The sequence below is a fragment of the Argopecten irradians genome, chromosome 8 (genome assembly GCF_041381155.1).
Source record: "Argopecten irradians isolate NY chromosome 8, Ai_NY, whole genome shotgun sequence".
Taxonomy (NCBI): domain Eukaryota; kingdom Metazoa; phylum Mollusca; class Bivalvia; order Pectinida; family Pectinidae; genus Argopecten; species Argopecten irradians.
In genome coordinates this window covers 6,115,158-6,133,116 of record NC_091141.1, presented here as the reverse complement: position 1 = coordinate 6,133,116, position 17,959 = coordinate 6,115,158, and the positions used below count along the sequence as shown (strand labels likewise).

General features: G+C 37.0%; 2 protein-coding genes, 1 non-coding gene and 1 pseudogene across 7 annotated transcripts; 2 read left to right on the top strand and 2 right to left on the bottom strand.

The window, feature by feature from the left end:
• Positions 1–10: 10 nt before the first annotated feature.
• LOC138329194 (pyridoxal 5'-phosphate synthase subunit SNZERR-like) lies at positions 11–10,264 on the bottom strand. Its single transcript, XM_069276002.1, has 7 exons — positions 10,127–10,264; positions 6,882–6,938; positions 5,943–6,043; positions 4,011–4,212; positions 2,982–3,128; positions 1,310–1,492; positions 11–827 (listed from the first exon to the last, which is right to left on the bottom strand). The coding sequence occupies exons 1-7, from the start codon at positions 10,152–10,154 to the stop codon at positions 520–522; spliced, it is 1,026 nt and encodes a 341-aa protein (XP_069132103.1). The 5' UTR covers positions 10,155–10,264; the 3' UTR covers positions 11–519.
• Positions 8,567–10,105, bottom strand: LOC138328829 (uncharacterized; annotated as a pseudogene).
• A 67-nt stretch (positions 10,265–10,331) lies between the features above and the next one.
• LOC138329197 (pyridoxal 5'-phosphate synthase subunit PdxT-like) lies at positions 10,332–17,467 on the top strand. Of its 5 annotated transcripts, none has more exons than XM_069276011.1 (3): positions 10,332–10,458; positions 13,008–13,378; positions 16,291–17,467. In XM_069276011.1, exons 2-3 carry the CDS (start codon positions 13,025–13,027, stop codon positions 16,621–16,623), a joined length of 687 nt encoding a protein of 228 aa, XP_069132112.1. In that variant the 5' UTR covers positions 10,332–10,458; positions 13,008–13,024; the 3' UTR covers positions 16,624–17,467. The 5 variants fall into 5 exon arrangements, with proteins under 5 accessions (XP_069132112.1, XP_069132113.1, XP_069132108.1 ...); XM_069276012.1 differs by having other exon boundaries at positions 10,370–10,507; positions 13,016–13,378; XM_069276007.1 differs by having other exon boundaries at positions 10,371–10,507.
• A 312-nt stretch (positions 17,468–17,779) lies between these two features.
• On the top strand, positions 17,780–17,861 carry Trnas-aga (transfer RNA serine (anticodon AGA)). The gene has a single exon. It is a non-coding gene; the product is annotated as a tRNA-Ser (tRNA).
• The last annotated feature ends 98 nt before the right edge of the window (positions 17,862–17,959 follow it).

Sequence of the window (17,959 nt, the reverse complement as noted above, 5' to 3'; positions counted from 1 at the left end):
GAAAACCAAGTCAGTTTTACTATTGCTGTGATTTTATTCTTATTTTGTATCAGTCACAAGATCATTCTATTCTATGACTTAAAGTGGTCCACTATTAAATTCCTATGTCTACTTTTTCTTTTGCTCAACAGTGGATCAATATTATGCTAATTAACAATTCATTTAAAATGTTAATTAATGTATGTATGCTACAACTGGGAATACAACAGCTGTAGATACTGCAGAGTATAACAAATTATGACTTTTGTCTTACAAACTTACACTTCCATATAAACATCTGTTCATGTATACAGTACAATCAAAGATCGGGTACAATTTTTTCTCCATTTTGAAACTGGACAATCCCATCACACACATGATAATTATCCTTTGAATTATTCATAGGTTTAATATTCTGGAAACACAAGCAAGCAGCCAGTGATTTAAACTATCACAGAAAAAAAAAATCACTTAAAAGAGTATTTCCAGCTTTAAAATTGGAAGAGTAAAAATTTGTTAAGAGGGGTCAAAGTTCACACTTTACTTCTTTCCATTGATTTTGGCTGGATCACCCAGTGTTGCGTCCCAGATTTTCATTTTGTCCACGCCGACAGACTTCTGTGTTTTTGCCCATTTATCAGCCGATTTATCGCCATGGGGAACGCCAAACATGGCGTCGCCGAGGTCCGAGCTCAACTCGGCCAATATCTTAGGGTCTTTGTAGTGTGTTACAGCTTGTGCCATGGCAACAGCACGTTTTGCTGGATTTGAACTTTTGAAAATTCCTGAGCCCACGAAGACACCGTCAACACCTAGCTGCATCAGTAAGGATACATCAGCTGGAGTCGCTGTAATAAGACACACGTTTTCTTTAACACACTGAAAACTTGCAATCCATCATCAGAGTTATTCCATCACTGATTTTAGAACTCTTAAATACATTTCTACACAGGATGTGATCTCCTAATTTACATATGAAATAAAATCCTTAGAGATGGTACCTACATAATGAAACCAAGAGTCTTTGGATCACAAGGTACTATCACAAAATACATGCTTGTGGACAGGGGTTGTCTTATGACCATATTCACAAACATTTAACTATATATATATATGGTCATAATATAACTAACACTCCCTCCTCTATTTCGGATAGAAATTTCCAATTCAAAACAAAATTCTTCAAAATGCTTAATTCTTTCAATTGTAAACTAAACACAATCTCTTCTGTATTTTTAAATGCCCTCCATTTCCTAACCACTTCAATTACTACCAAAAAAGTATAACAAGATACAGAGATGATTTTAATGGACTTTTACAACTTATTTACCTAGTCCACCTGCTGCGAAGTTGACAACAGGAAGTCTCCCTAGCTCCGCTGTCTTTTTGAGTAGGTCATGTGGTACTCTGAGCTCCTTGGCGTAGTTGTATAATTCCGTTGAGTCCAAGGCACTCGCCATCTTTATTTGTTTGTTGATGGTTCTGGCATGTTTGACAGCTTCAGAAACATCCCCTGTTCAGACGAAAGGTTACTTCAATTACAGATACATTGGCTGTTGTTTTAAGTTAGTTCTAAATACTAGTAACATCTTTATGGTGACTCTGATTTTGTTGACAGAGGAAAGCTGGAGTTCCAGAATATTAACAATAAATCAGTACCAGTAGAGGTGAATGGGTGAGATGGCTAAGTGAGAATGTACAACACCATATATGTACGATTGTAAAGATGCTCCACCGCTGACAAATGGTAATTTTCATCAATTAAAAACAGGAACAGACAAATTCATATTTTTCCTCAGTGAAAAAAGTTACTTACTTAACACTATTAGGCCTACCATCTTTAAAAACTAAGTTTTTTTTTAATTCAGAATAAAAATATTTAAAACAATTACAATTGCATTCAAAACAAGAGATCCCAGAGGGATCTTGGCACCCACCAAAGAATGATCTATGTCTGACAATGGAAAGAGGGATCTTTTCTCTGCTTTTCAAACTTTTTCAAAAATACTACATATAAAATTTGAGACAGATCGCTTCAGTACTTTCTGAGAAATAGCAGTAGCAAACTTCAACTATCAAAATCCAAGATGGCTCCTTGGCGGCCATCTTGTTGATCGATCTGTCCCAAATCGAAATATGTGCACAACTAGGGCCCTAGGGCATATGAAATATGAAATTTGAAAATGATCCATTCAGTCCTTTCTGAGAAATAGTGATAACAAACTTTAGGGTCCTAGGGAAATCTACATATGAAATTTAAGAAAGACCCCTTCAGTCCTTTCTGAGAAATAGTGATAACAATCTTTAACTATCAAAATCCAAGATGGCTGTCTGGTGGCCATCTTGTTGACCGATTGTTCCCAAAATGCAATATGCACAACAAGGGACCTAGGGGAACCTACATATGAAATTTAAGAAAGATCCCTTCAGTACTTTCTGAGAAATAGCGATAACAAGAATTGTTAACAGACGGAAGGACGGAAGACGCACCACGGACAAAAAGCGATTAAATTCAACGAAACTAAGCCCTATATGGAATGAGGTACTGATTGCATAGACAACAACAGCAAACCAAATTATTTTCATGTAAATTTGTGTTTATATAGACATATATAATATTCATGATTAAACATTGATTAACATCTAAGTTTGTCTAAATAATTATTTTTCATGCTCTGTTGGCAATGAAGCATAATAACATCTCCATAATTACAAATTTTGATTTGATAAAGACTGTTTAGATTCCTTGTGACATAATCAACACTGAAATATTTACTATAAATAGAAATAGTGGCTATAAATAGCAATTCCTTTAAAAATAAAATGTTCCCAATAAAGATTTAAAACATAATAACATTTTCTATTCCTGTGAAACCATAAGATAAACATCCTTTATTATGTGTATTATAATTTTAATGGAGTTTGTACCAAGAATTACTAGTAACTTGTCCGATCCTCTTACAATTATGGCAATGAAATATGTTTAAAATAGAGATCCTTACCTGTACCTGCCTCTCCCTTTGTCCTTATCATAGCAGCGCCCTCAGAGATTCTCCGCAACGCTTCACCGAGATCACGAGCTCCACACACAAATGGAACATCAAAATCATGTTTGTTGATATGGTTAACTTCATCTGCTGGCGTTAAAACTACAACAAAAAATTTGTCCTGGGTGTGATTTGGTTTGGTTTGATTAGTTTAAAAGCCCTATCAGCAGCCAAGGTCTTATAAAGATGTGTCAGGTATAGATGCTGGAGGAAACCTAGAGTACCTGGAGAAAAACCACTGACAGCAACTGTCACACCCGGGATTCAAACCCATGACCCAGAGGTGGAGAGCTTGTGGTAATATGTCTGGATATCTGAACTCCATTGTCCTTATAATTGTTATACAGTACAACAGTCCAATCAATTCTAACTATTATACAGTACGACAGTCCAATCAAATTTAACTGTAAAACAGTACTAAAGTCCAATCAAATCTAACTGTTATACAGTACTACAGTTCAATCAATTCTAACGGTTATACAGTACTAGCTACAGTCCAATCAAATCTTACTGTTATACAGTACTACAGTCCAATCAATTGTAACTGTTATACAGTACTACAGTCTAATCAAATCTAACTGTTATATAGTAGGACAGTCCAACTATGAGATAGTCCAAGGGTGTAGAAATCGTAAGTGATAGGAACCCCTGGAATATTAAGGATGACTATGAGACAGTTCAGGGGTGTAGAGATCGTAAGTGATTGGAACCCCTGGAGTATCGAGGATGGTCCAGGGGTGTAGAGATCGTAAGTGATCAGAGCCTCAGGAGTATCGAGGATGTCTATGAGATAGTCCTGGGGTGTAGAGAATGTAAGTGATCAGAACCCCTGGAGTATCGAGGATGGTCCAAGGGAGTAGAGATAGTAAGTGATTAGAACCCCTGGAGTATCAAGGATGACTATGAGATAGTCCAGGGGTGTAGAGATAGTAAGTGATAAGAACCCATGGAGTATCAAGGATGACTAAACCTCTGATCCTCTACCTTCTGATTCGTCTACCATGTCCACTCCAAGAGCTTGCAGAATCTGGGCCTCTGCAAAATGGCCGATCCTTGATTTAGCCATAACAGGGATGGTCACTGCAGCAATAATTCCTTTAATTTTCATTGGATCCGTCATTCTAGCCACGCCTCCTTCTCTTCGAATATCAGCAGGGACACGCTCTAGTGCCATGACTGCACAAGCCTGAAAAGATTGTGGGAATATGGAAGTTAGAATCTAACTTTTTAATTCAAACAAAATATTTTTTAAAAAGGTTTTTGAGACAATTTTAAGTGTGCTTTAATTTAATGAACTCCTAATACTACATCATTGCCTTCACACAGATGTCTAACAATTATGCCGGACATTAAATACAACACACTTGACGAAATAATGCATGTACCTAATCAGCATGAAAATGGCCTTTTACATAATAAAAATTCAGTGGCCACAGAATTAAGTTGGTATTATTATTTTGATTTGTTGTTCTGTTTTTGTATTGTTGTTTTGTATACTGTGCTGTTGTAATACACATGTAATTATGAAGGCTTCTATTTATAGAATAATGACTAGGACCATTTAGCCCTATTTGAAACATCCTGACAGGAATTGGTTGTCTGGCTATTTGTATGCACCCATGATGTAGGAAATGTCTGTGTCATGTGTATAGTATAGTGTGTTGTCATATAATTAATATAATGTACCTGTTTATAATAATATCTATACATGTACATTATATTCCAATATGGCAGGAAGGAAACTCGTAATGATCACGATTCAAAAAACAACATCAGACAATGAAACATAACAACTTCCTGAATCGATTAAAAATGACATCAGGCAATTCATTGACGCATAACAACATCCTAAATTGATTAAAAAATGACATCAGGCACTTTATTGATGCATTACAACATCCTAAATCGATTAAAAAATTACATCAGGTACTTCATTGATGCATTACTATATAACTAAAAATTATGAAATACAGTATGTATGTGCAGGTAATCATATAGTTTGACTATACTACAATAAAGGTACATGTATAGCAAAATTTTCACTTTGTAGATGCAAAATAATATCAAATAGCTTTCCCATGTAAACTATTCCATCTTTCCATATTACAGAGTTGCCTCACTTTCGGGTAGGTATCCATTGTGACATAATTATTAGGTGAGCGAAACTAAAGTTGTTTTCTTTCTGAAAGTAAGATGTTGTCCTCTGAAACACATCACAATCAATATACCTACCCGCAAGTGCATCCTCGATACTCCAGGGGTTCCAATCACTTACGATCTCTACACCCCCAATCTGATTATAACACAGATCCTTATAACCACTCCGTTCAATAGAGGATCTGACAATATCCCATAAGGGGTCACGTCCAGATGACCTTTATACCACGTGTACTCGTCTTTTCACCCCAGTATACATATGCAATTAGCTTTGTTGTGCATTTCAGGCAAGATGACTACATAAACGAAAATAATTTGGACAGCTTTTTCAAACTCTTTCGTCCCCAGTCAAGATTCTGGCAGTGCCAATATGATTGGCCTTTTCAAAAGGTCATCATGACGTGACCCCCAATGGGATGTTCTCAGATCCTCTTATCCAACGTAGTGATAAAAAGAATCTGTATTTTAATCAGATTGCTACACCCCTGGACTAAAAATTTTCTTTGAAATACAGAGACTTCAAAGCAACAGTCAACCATCCTGTACCAACCATCGGTATATGTCAAATGACAAAATTGCATGTTCTGTATGTTGCCTCCAGTTTTACTATGAAATAGTCCAGGGGTGTTGAGATCATATGTAATGGGAACCCCTGGAGTTTCTAGGATGCCACAAGGGCAGATAACTCTGTAGTTTGGAAATACGGAATTGTTATAGCTGGAGTGAAATAAGGGGGGGGGGGTAACTGGCTGTACTTGCCCCTGCTTCCTCAGCGATCCTAGCCTCCTCTGGTGTAGTGACATCCATTATAATGCCACCTTTGGCCATCTGAGCTAGACCGGCCTTAACTTTAAATGTGCCTGCAAACAGAAATATACATTTATAGTTGGTATAAACATTTGCTCTGACCCCAAGGGACAGGAAGGGCCGGAACCCAACAGAGGGGGAAATGAGGCAATTCCTTTAATTTACTATTAGTCAAGGTATTCTGCATGGATTGTAACCAAATTTTGCCAGAAACATCTTTGAGGGAAGGGTTCCAACAGAGTTTGAATAAATCTAGTCTACACTAGCTGACCCCAAGAGGCAGGTGGTGCTGGACCCAATAGGGGAAAATAAATGTAAATTCCTTAAAATAACTACTTGTCATAAAGTTATGCATGATTTGTAACCAAATTTGGTCAGAGAATCCTCAGAGAATCTTGGCTTAGATCCCAGCTCAGATGCCCTTTCATTTGGACAGGAGAGGAGGGCCCTATAATGGGAAGTAGATGTAATTTGTAAAATCCTTCAGGAAATAAACACTTAATCTGTAGTCACAACATTGCTTTTACTTTAAGGATTTATGCAGTTAAAAATTCAAAAATGATAAATTAGATTCAGAAATGCAAGGGAAGTAACACAGGCCCTTTCGGCATGTTGTATATATGGTCATATTGATTAACTAAACATTTTCTTCAATTTATATTTCAAAACACTTTAGAAAGTTTAAAACAAAGACTTTGCAGGAGTATGCTTTTCCTAATTACCTATATTACCTACCTGGCCTCAGTTTCTTGAAGTTTCTGAAGTGCAGACTTAAGTCAAAACTTAAGTTTTTCTCCTTATGTAACTTATATGAAAATGTATGACTTAAGTGAGTTTTTGACTTAAGTTTGTTTCGAGAAATCGGGGCCTGGTCTTCACACCTGAACATACCTGTCTGTTTTGATACAGCATCCTTCATTGTGAGATTAGTGACGTCACAGGTCACACCTGGTAAATATCAAATTAATATGAAACAAAGATCACCACTTATATCAATAACAACCTAGCTTTATGGGACAAATGGTTAAAATGACATCAAGTTGTGATGTGATGACATTGTTTGTGATGTGACTACATTGTTTGTGATGTGACTACATTGTTTGTGATGTGACTACATTGTTTGTGATGTGACTACATTGTTTGTGATGTGACTACATTATTTGTGATGTGACTACATTGGGTGTGATGTGACTACATTATTTGTGATGTGACTACATTGTTTGTGATGTGACTACATTGTTTGTGATGTGACTACATTGTTTGTGATGTGACTACATTGTTTGTGATGTGACTACATTAGGTGTGATGTGAAGTGACTACATTGTTTGTGATGTGACTACATTGTTTGTTATGTGACTACATTGTTTGTGATGTAACTACATTGTTTGTGATGTGACTACATTGTTTGTGATATGATGTAACTACATTGTTTGTGATGTGACTACATTTTTGTGATGTGACTACATTGTTTGTGATTGACTACATTGGTGTGATGTGATGACTACATTGTTTGTGATGTGACTACATTGTTTGTATGTGATGTTTGTGACTACATTGTTGTGATGTGACTACATTGTTTGTATGTGACTACATTGTTTGTGATGTGACTACATTGTTTGTGATGTGACTACATTGTTTGTGATGTGACTACATTGTTTGTGATGGACTACATTGTTTGTGATGTGACTACATTGTTTGTGATGTGACTACATTGTTTGTGATGTGACTACATTGTTTGTGATGTGACTACATTGTTTGTGATGTGACTACATTGTTTGTGATGTGACTACATTGTTTGTGATGTGACTACATTGTTTGTGATGTGACTACATTGTTTGTGATGTGACTACATTGTTTGTGATGCGACTACATTGTTTGTGATGTGACTACATTGTTTGTTATGTGACTACATTGTTTGTTATGTGACTATATTGTTTGTGATGTGACTACATTGTTTGTGATGTGACTACATTGTTTGTGATGTGACTACATTGTGTGATGTGAGTGACTACATTGTTTGTGATGTGACTACATTGTTTGTTATGTGACTACATTGTTTGTGATGTGACTACATTGTTTGTGATGTGACTACATTGTTTGTGATGCAACTACATTGTTTGTGATGCGACTACATTGTTTGTGATGTGACTACATTGTTTGTTATGTGACTATATTGTTTGTGATGTGACTACATTGTTTGTGATGTGACTACATTGTTTGTGATGTGACTACATTGTTTGTTATGTGACTACATTGTTTGTGATGTGACTAATTGTTTGTGATGTGACTACATTGTTTGTGATGTGACTAATTGTTTGTGATGTGACTAATTGTTTGTGATGTGACTACATTGTTTGTGATGTGACTACATTGGTTGTGATGTGACTACATTGTTTGTATGTGACTAATTGTTTGTATGTGACTACATTGTTTGTGATGTGATGTGAACATTGTTGTGATGGACTACATTGTTTGTGATGTGATACATTGTTTGTTATGTGATTACATTGTTTGTGATGTAACTACATTGTTTGTGATGTGACTACATTGTTTGTTATGTGACTGCATTGGTTGTGATGTGACTACATCGGTTGTGATGTGACTACATTGTTTGTTATGTGACTATATTGGGTGTGATGTGACTACATTGTTTGTGATGTGACTATATTGTTTGTGATGTGACTACATTGGTTGTGATGTGACTACATTGTTTGTGATGTGACTATATTGTTTGTGATGTGACTACATTGGTTGTGATGTGACTACATTGGTTGTGATGTGACTACATTGTTTGTTATGTGACTATATTGGGTGTGATGTGATGTAACTACATTGTTTGTGATGTGACTACATTAGTTGTGATGTGATGTGACTACATTGTTTGTGATATGATGTGACTACATTGTTTGTGATATGATGTGACTACATTGTTTGTGATATGATGTGACTACATTGTTTGTGATGTGACTACATTAGTTGTGATGTGATGTAACTACATTGTTTGTTATGTGACTATATTGGTTGTGATGTGACTACATTGTTTGTGATGTGACTACATTGTTTGTGATGTGACTACATTGTTTGTGATGATGTGACTACATTGTTTGTGATGTGACTACATTGTTTGTTATGTGACTACATTGTTTGTTATGTGACTACATTGTTTGTGATATGACTACGTTGTTTGTGATATGATGTGACTACATTGTTTGTGATATGACTACATTGTTTGTGATATGATGTGACTACATTGTTTGTTATGTGACTACATTGTTTGTTTATGTGACTACATTGTTTGTTATGTGACTATATTGTTTGTTATGTGACTATATTGGTTGTGATGTGACTACATCGGTTGCAATGTGACTAAATTGTTTGTGATGTGACTACATCAGTTGTGATGTAACTACATCAGTTGTGATGTAACTACATTGTTTGAGATGTGACTACATTGTTTGTGATGTGACTACATTATTTGTGATGTGACTACAGTGGTTGTGATGTAACTACATCGGTTGTGATGTAACTATATCGGTTCTGATGTAACTACATTGTTTGTGATGTGACTACATTGTTTGTGATGTGACAACATCGGTTGTGATGTAACTACATGGGTTGTGATGTAACTACATTGTTTGTGATGTGACTACATTATTTGTGATGTGACTACATTGTTTGTGATGTGACTACATTGGGTGTGATGTGAAGTGACTACATTGCTTAAGATGTGACTACATTGTTTGTGATATGATGTGACTACATTGGTTGTGATGTGACTACATTGTTTGTGATGTGATGCGACTTTTCTGGTTGAGGATTGTGATGTGATATGCATGTAGTTATGAGGTTTTGTGACTACATGATACTACGTTAGAATTTGTATACCTATAAATCACATTCTAACCTTATTTTATCAGTTGTCTTTTTCATGCCTACTTGTTTCACTGTTAATATGAAGCATTGAATATGTTACATAAGCTATACAATATGCAGTCTGGTTATATAAGTATAAAATAACCATCATCAAAATATGGCTGACGGTAATAACTTTTAGCATGTAGTAATTTAAGTGTGTCTGGGGTGCACGTGGTGCCCGAAGTACTGTTATTACTGTTTGTTAAGTATTATTTACTCACCGTTTGCAAGCTTGGCCGTCCCTGCCATTCTTCTGTGTGCTAATGTATGACTACACGGTATATGTGTAGATCCCGTTGTACTGGTAAGTCTGTTGATGTGAAGTCAATCACCGGAACTTACTAATCATGTGTTGAATTTCTATATACGGTGTCAGTCAGACAGCGTTCTAAACAAAACACGGCTGCACACTAGTTTTTATACTGTCAACCTCATAAATGGCCTTTGCTTGAGTAGATTTCTGACGCAATGTTATATTAGTACTCCAACTGTCTCTTCTCCACGAGTGCAACCTAGTCGAATGACGGTGACCTTTAGGGCTTTTAAGGGCAACGTACGTATAGCGGACCTGTTTGTTTGGCGACTCTGGGAAGTTTCGTAACGTATGTTTTATAACAATATATTGTAAATTACATAATTCAAGTTTTCTGTCTTTCATAATTCATGATTTCGACGCTTGGATTTGACTTTGTTGACACTATGTGTGGTTCATTATATTTAGGATATATACAGTACATGTGTTCATTATATGTATATATGTGTATATAAAACACTTAATTCTCAATAGTGTACTTAAGTCTGTAATAAGCGCTATACGTTTAGACTTGTTGATTTTGTTTGAAATCATTGCAGTAGCGAAGAGATGGAAATGTCATCTCGGTGACCGAATTAGGCTAACATATCATTTTTTGATGTAATCACAATGTTTTATTGCTAAGCTTCATGGAAGTGATGAAACATAGCTTAACCACGTGCATATTGAGGTAATGTTAGTTTCATTTTTGTAATCTGACGAAAGAGCTTCAAAAGGGAGACAATTGGTGAGTAAAAGCTTCAAATATTTGTAATGGGGAACTTGTATCATTCGGATTTCAAGGTAATCTAGCTGTAGTATCGTAAAACTTTCAAGTATTGTTCATTATGAATATAATCTATACCTGCAAGTGTACTATAGCCTAAATTATGCATGTAACGTTGATTTTTTTTTGGGTGCGTTCGAGCTACAAAAAATATTTTGAAAAAAAAATGTAGATCTGTGACTTAATCTTGGCTGTAAGTGGTTAAAAACATGTTTCATTTGGATTTACATACAGAGCTCATAGTAATTTGTTATAAAGGAAAAATTATGTATTTTTGCGGAGAACTCATGATCAGTGCAAGGGACGGTACAAGCCATCCTCGATATTCCAGGTGTAGAGATCGTAAGTGATCGGAACCCCTGGAGTATCGAGGATGGGTACATGCAAGCTTCAAATCATTACTGCAACTTTTGATGAATCAAAATTCGCGTTTCTCACGGACACGTATCTCGCGGCTCTCACGGACACGTATCTCACGGACCACAGGGACATGGCACAATTTTTTTTAAACAAACAGTATACATACATATATATATTATAGTATCAAGGGTATGAACTCGGCGGTCGAGAAAAACGGACCTATTTTTTAAAAACCATGATTATTTTAATAAATGGGTTCTATGCAACATTGACGGATATCTTACCCTAAAGAAAAATAATTTATCTCAGTTTCCATTGAGTGCTTGGTGAACAAAATTGGCCAAGTATTGACGATGAATCGGGAAATTTACGAAAAAAAATTTGCGTTCCGAGAGAAAAATGAACATGGCGGTGACGGCTAAAGTAAGTGAGCTACACGATGTTTAAATGGAGTTTCTGCAAAGTACGGGTCATGACACCTCCAAAGGAGATTGTGGATGTAGACAGTTATGGGTACTGTTTACCACCACAAGCGTAGATTTTGTGATTTTGGCTTGGTTTTTGAGGTACCCATTAGAGCCGAGACGACATTTCGACCGGACAGGGAAATGTCTACCTAGCATATTTGTCGTAAATTTCCAGATTCATCAAGCCATAACTTCGTCAATACTTGGCCAATTTTGTTCATCAAGCACTCAATGGAAAGATTAATTATTTCTCTTTAAGGTAAGATATCCGTCAATGTTGTATAGAACCTTTTTATTAAAATAATCACGGTTTTTAAAAAATAGGTCCGTTTTTCTCGACCGCCGAGTTCATGCCCTTGATACGAACACTCGCGGACTCGTATCATCTCGCGTATCTCGAGCTCGCGGACACGTATCTCGTGGCTCTCGCGGACACGTATATCACGGACACGTTTATAGCGGCTGTCGCGGACTCATATCACACCACGTATCTCGCATCCTCGATACTCTAGGGGTTCCGATCACTCACGATCTCTACACCCCTGGACTATCTCATAGTAAAACTGGAGGCAACAGAACAGAACAGGTAATAGAGTCGTTTGATGTATATCAAAAGAGCCGTATATAACGATACACTGTGGTTGACTGTGTGGCTTTGAAGTTGGGCGTCGCTCTCTCTGTAGTCTTCAAAGGAAACATTTGCTGGTCTGTGATTGGTCAAATGTTTTCCGCTGAGCTGCCTTCATTTTCACTATGAGATAGTCCAGGAGTGTAGAGATCGTAAGTGATCGGAACCCCTGGAGTATCGAGGATGCGTATCTCGCGGCTCTCACGGACATGTATTTTACAGACACGTAAATCGCGGCTCTCGCGGACACGTATCTCACGGACAACTAGAAATCGCAAAAAGGCATCAACGCGAAAATCCGTGAACATAGGCACGTTAGAATATAATGAGTCAAAAACGCGAAATCAATTCACCGCGAAAATTAGTATGTTTACAGTATAATGTACATTTGTATGAAATTAATGTTGGATAAACGCGAAAGATAAATAATCTATGTTTTTCGTAATTGAAACAGTTTAAATTCTCTTGCACAAATTTTCGGCCTCTTGGCCATCTTCAGCTACATAGACACACAAGAAAAGCTAGGTGAAATCCATTTTGATACATGGAATTTTTACATTAATTTAAGGTAAATAGGATACAAATATGCCACCCACGGGAAACCAACCCAGCCTCCGTAAAATTGGGATTCTGGAGGTTCAAGGTGCCTTTCAGGAACACAAGGTAGCTCTGATGAAGGCCAAGGCATGTTTGGATGTGATAATAGAACTTGAAGTGATGGAAGTTCGACACCCTGACCATCTTGTGTCAGACATGGACGGTCTCATTATACCGGGAGGAGAGAGTACCACCATCAGCTTGTTCCTGAAGAGAAACAAAATGGAAGAACCTCTCCGGACCTGGATACAAACAAAAGGCCATGCAGTGTGGGGGACATGCGCGGGAATGATCCTTTTATCAAAGTTTACCGAAAATCAAAAGGACGGCGGACAACCAACAGTAAGTGTATAACGCGCTACATTGAATTTGTCTGTATCCAAATGCGTTTACAACACCTTTAACGCAATCAAAATGATATACATACATGTACACCACATTTCATGTCCGCTGAATCCATCCGATCTGTATATTGATAAGCTTTTTTTATTATAGTGCACAGGCGGGTTTCATTGCAAACTAGATATCGATTTGTTTAAATTAGAACGCCTAACAATATATGATATCGTTGTTTCTAAAACGACATACGTGTATTACATTTATAACATTAACATTAATAATATTGAAGATTCTATCTTGTACATTAGTTAGTGTAACAGGTGGTTACAAAACACACGGCCACGTTAAATAGTGACAAAACACAGGGTCACGGGAAAAAAGACAGTGATAAAACACAGGGTCACGGGAAAAAGGACAGTGACAGAACACAGGGTCATGGGAAATTAGACAGTGACAAAACACAGGGTCACGTGAAATGAGACAGTGACAAAACATAGGGTCACGGGAAAAAGGACAGTGATAAAACACAGGGTCACGGGAAACAGAACAGTGACAAAACACAGGGCCACGTGAAATGAGACAGTGATAAAACACAGGGCCACGTGAAACAGAAAAGTGACAAAACACGGGGCCATGTGAAACAGAACAGTGATAAAACACAGGGCCACGTGAAATGAGACAGTGATAAAACACAGGGCCACGTGAAACAGAACAGTGATAAAACACAGGGCCACGTGAAACAGACCAGTGACAAAACACAGGGCCACGTGATACAGAACAGTGATAAAACACAGGGCCACGTGAAACGGAACAGTGATAAAACACAGGGCCACGTGAAACAGAACAGTGACAAAACACAGGGCCACGTGAAACGGAACAGTGATAAAACACAGGGCCACGTGAAACAGAACAGTGACAAAACACAGGGCCACGTGAAACAGAACAGTGACAAAACACAGGGCCAAGTGAAACGGAACAATAGTGTGCCAAAACTCAATGCTATGTGAAACCGCTGGAATCTGAGAATTAGTTTCAGTTTATATCACTTTTGACCCACCCGAGTACATATTTACCATTTTTAGAAGATTTAGGAGTCTCGATCAAAAATTAGTATTAAAAATTCGTATTCTACATAGTACTATACACCATATGTTTTGTCTCATGGAGCTTTCCATCTGGTGAACAGTACTATGTAAGACTCTGAAAACGTCTAAAAATGGTCGACGGACACTCTGGTGTGTCTATGTCGATATAAACTGTAACTAATTCTCAAATCCCTATGCGTGAAACGTGTGACAAAACACAGGGTTACACGCGAACTAGGGCATTGTCACATGGACTACTGTAATTTTAGAGTTAACCGTGTGACAAAACACAGGGTTACACGCGAACTAGGGCATTGTCACGTGGACTACTGTAATTTTAGAGTGAAGACGTACAAACTGTAAAGTGAACTACCATGATATCGAAATGTCGGTATATAATTGAATATCAATTTTAATATGATGTTTGACAAACATTGCTACAGCTTGTAATATCATAAAAATGATTTAAAAGTACACGGATCATAATTAACAGATAACCGACTTATGACTATACATAGCTAGGATAGGAAAGATTGTCAGAGTATACAACCCCATTAACGATACTTAGTTTCTATCCCTTTGATGTTCCACATTGGTCGGCGGCAATTTTTTTTAAGATTGGTTGACCAATTAGTGATATGTAATTTCAAGTTTGATAACAAACGTTTGATAGACGTATTACACTTCGAGTAGGCGGTGTTTGACCGAATTTATTAATGACTATTAGGACTTACGGCATGAGCATTTCGCTAACTAGCTAGAACGGTGATATATACTATAAATTTTACACCAATTTAGTGTTTATAACACATCTTATCTGAAACTTCTCATCTCTATTCCGCGGTTTCAAGCCAAATATTGAACACGTGTTTGCGACGCAAATCGATGTTTCGTTATGATAATGTTCTGTTTAGGGTCTGGTAAGCATACTTGTGGTTCTTTTTCTAACGATATTGTATTAGAATTAAGTAAGTCACGTATCTTAATATCAACGGCCATCTCGCATGCAAATGTAGAGAGCCAACATTTATTATTCAGCTTCCATAACTATATATTCATGAACATGTATGTAATTCAGAATACAAACTATTTATTTGTGCAATTGTCTTCTTTCTACATGTATGAATAAGTTTTTTTATGCCACTTGAAACCTACACATGTAAAATGAAATTGAGATTAAAAAAAAGTATATATTCAGGTTATAGTAATTTTTATATCGTCAGTGAATATGCTATTGATATATGATACACGCGTGTAACTTTCACGTTATGTGGTTCTTTGTAACAGGAAACATATGTTGCTAAATTCTTATTATAATTGATAGTAGGTTAGAAAAATTAAAACTAGTTTTGCTATCCCTAGATCAGTCATTTAGATTCACCTAAAAAATTTAATGTGGAGACAGATCTCGCTGCAGATTTTTACAATATTAATTTAATGTTACCACTACGTCAAACGAGCTGTCGGAGCTACTCCCCTGCCACCCTGTAGGTTATAACCTATTTGTGAACGTCATTGCAAAGACGCTGTATTCTTCAGGGTGCCGTTCTTTGACCAACGCTTTTCTTATAATTCATTTTCATATTAGAAATTGTTTTTTGACATTTGTCAAGGAAACGAAATATCTGATATTGAAATTAAGGACATTTGTTTCGGTTCTAATGTTGTTATATCATCCTTGTAGAATTTGAAATAATGACATTGTCCCGGACATTTGATATTTCTCTACTTCGGTAATATAATACCATATGAACCTCAACAATGGTCCACAACTGATATGTATTTATAATTTAGTGTAAGTAAAAAATGTAATTATATTATCTTTTCCAGCTTGGAATGCTTGACACAGTCGTATCTAGGAACTTTTTTGGACGCCAGGTTCACAGCTTTGAGGCACAAGTGACAATCAAATCGCCATCGCTCTCTACCTCCGGCACAGAGTGCCATGGCGTCTTCATACGGGCACCTGCCGTACTGAAAACAACGAGCTCCGAAGTGACAGTGCTTGCAGTGTTAGAACGTACAGAACAGAAAGACTCCGTCATCGTTGCCGTGCAACAAGGTGACGTCATGGCGACAGCGTTTCATCCAGAACTTACAGAAGACCTTCGTTGGCATGTTTATTTCCTGACGATGATCGAAAATGCAAAAATGCAAACTTAATCAGCACATAAAAGCAGAAACATATATATGTATATATGTTTCTGATAAAAGTCGTGGACATTGAAGAAAAATGCTTGAAACGCAAATGGGAGCGTAAAATACTGCGACCAAAAGCAATTAATTTACGGGAATAGAATGTTCGAACAAAATCGTTATGCGGGAAGACAACTAGAACATTAGGCATTTTCAGTGAGGGAACGAAATATCTATGGCGTTCTTAGTGGACACATAACATTAATAAATTTTGAACTTCAAATCGTTTAATTGTCTATTGAAATGTCTTGAGGCCAAGTAGGTGCAGATTGTTTCGTCAAAAGTTTGTGTGCGCAAACTACACGAACACCATTTTCTATATTAATTATGTAATTGTTGACCTTCCATGGGCGATTCCGCGAACACGTGGTTATTACCGTCGACCGCGCACATCATGAGAACTTTATGATTCTTTACCAGCTAGGACGACGGAAATTAACATAAGATTTTTAAGAAGATAAGTAACGGTAAGCCTTTGTATTTCTTTGGGTCGATCTGGCCTTCGTTCATCGACTTTGTCTTTCCTGTGTACATTCTCTTTCGGTCCCGCTCAGTGTCGCAGCAGGGTGCCTCTATATCGAGTCCGGTGTCGCTGAAAACGCCAGTCCATACACCATAGTCTTGGCGACCCCTACTCAGATAAGAGAAACAGAACATCGTGTGGACATAGTCATCTAGAGAAGCCTCAGCAGGTCTGCCGATTTGCCGAGTGCTTACTGTAATCCCACCGCTGCCACCAATTATAGCAGGAAGAAATAATCCATTTTTGTAAAAGAAAGGGGTATGTAAATAAACTTTCAGAGTACTTTAACACTTTCCGAAAAGTTCTTGTATGTATTACAAAAACTTCAATATAGATTTTCAGTGTGTAAAAACATGTAGAAATCCGGAATGTTATTTAGAGTTGTCCCCCTTCATACATGCTCAGCTAAAAGCATGCTCGGTAACATGTCTTTGAGGCCATATAAGGGGAGAGCGCGTCGGTATTTGGACTATGCATCACTAACAGTACAAATGAATGATTTTAAAGTAAAAAAGTTTTAGCAGCGTCCTAAAACATGTTAATTTGTAAACGACCGCTTTAAATTAAATTCTGGTCGATCTTTTTGTCAGGAAAGGCGTAGTCGTCGTGGCCGAGTGGTTAAGGCGATAGACTAGAAATCTATTGGGGTCTCCCCGCGCAGGTTCGAATCCTGCCGACGACGTTTTATATTTTTTTTTCCTTTTTGTGTTAATATTAATGGTCAATTTTCAATAAAATATCATTTATAATCAAATAAAACAAACTTGGAATCGTCTGAAA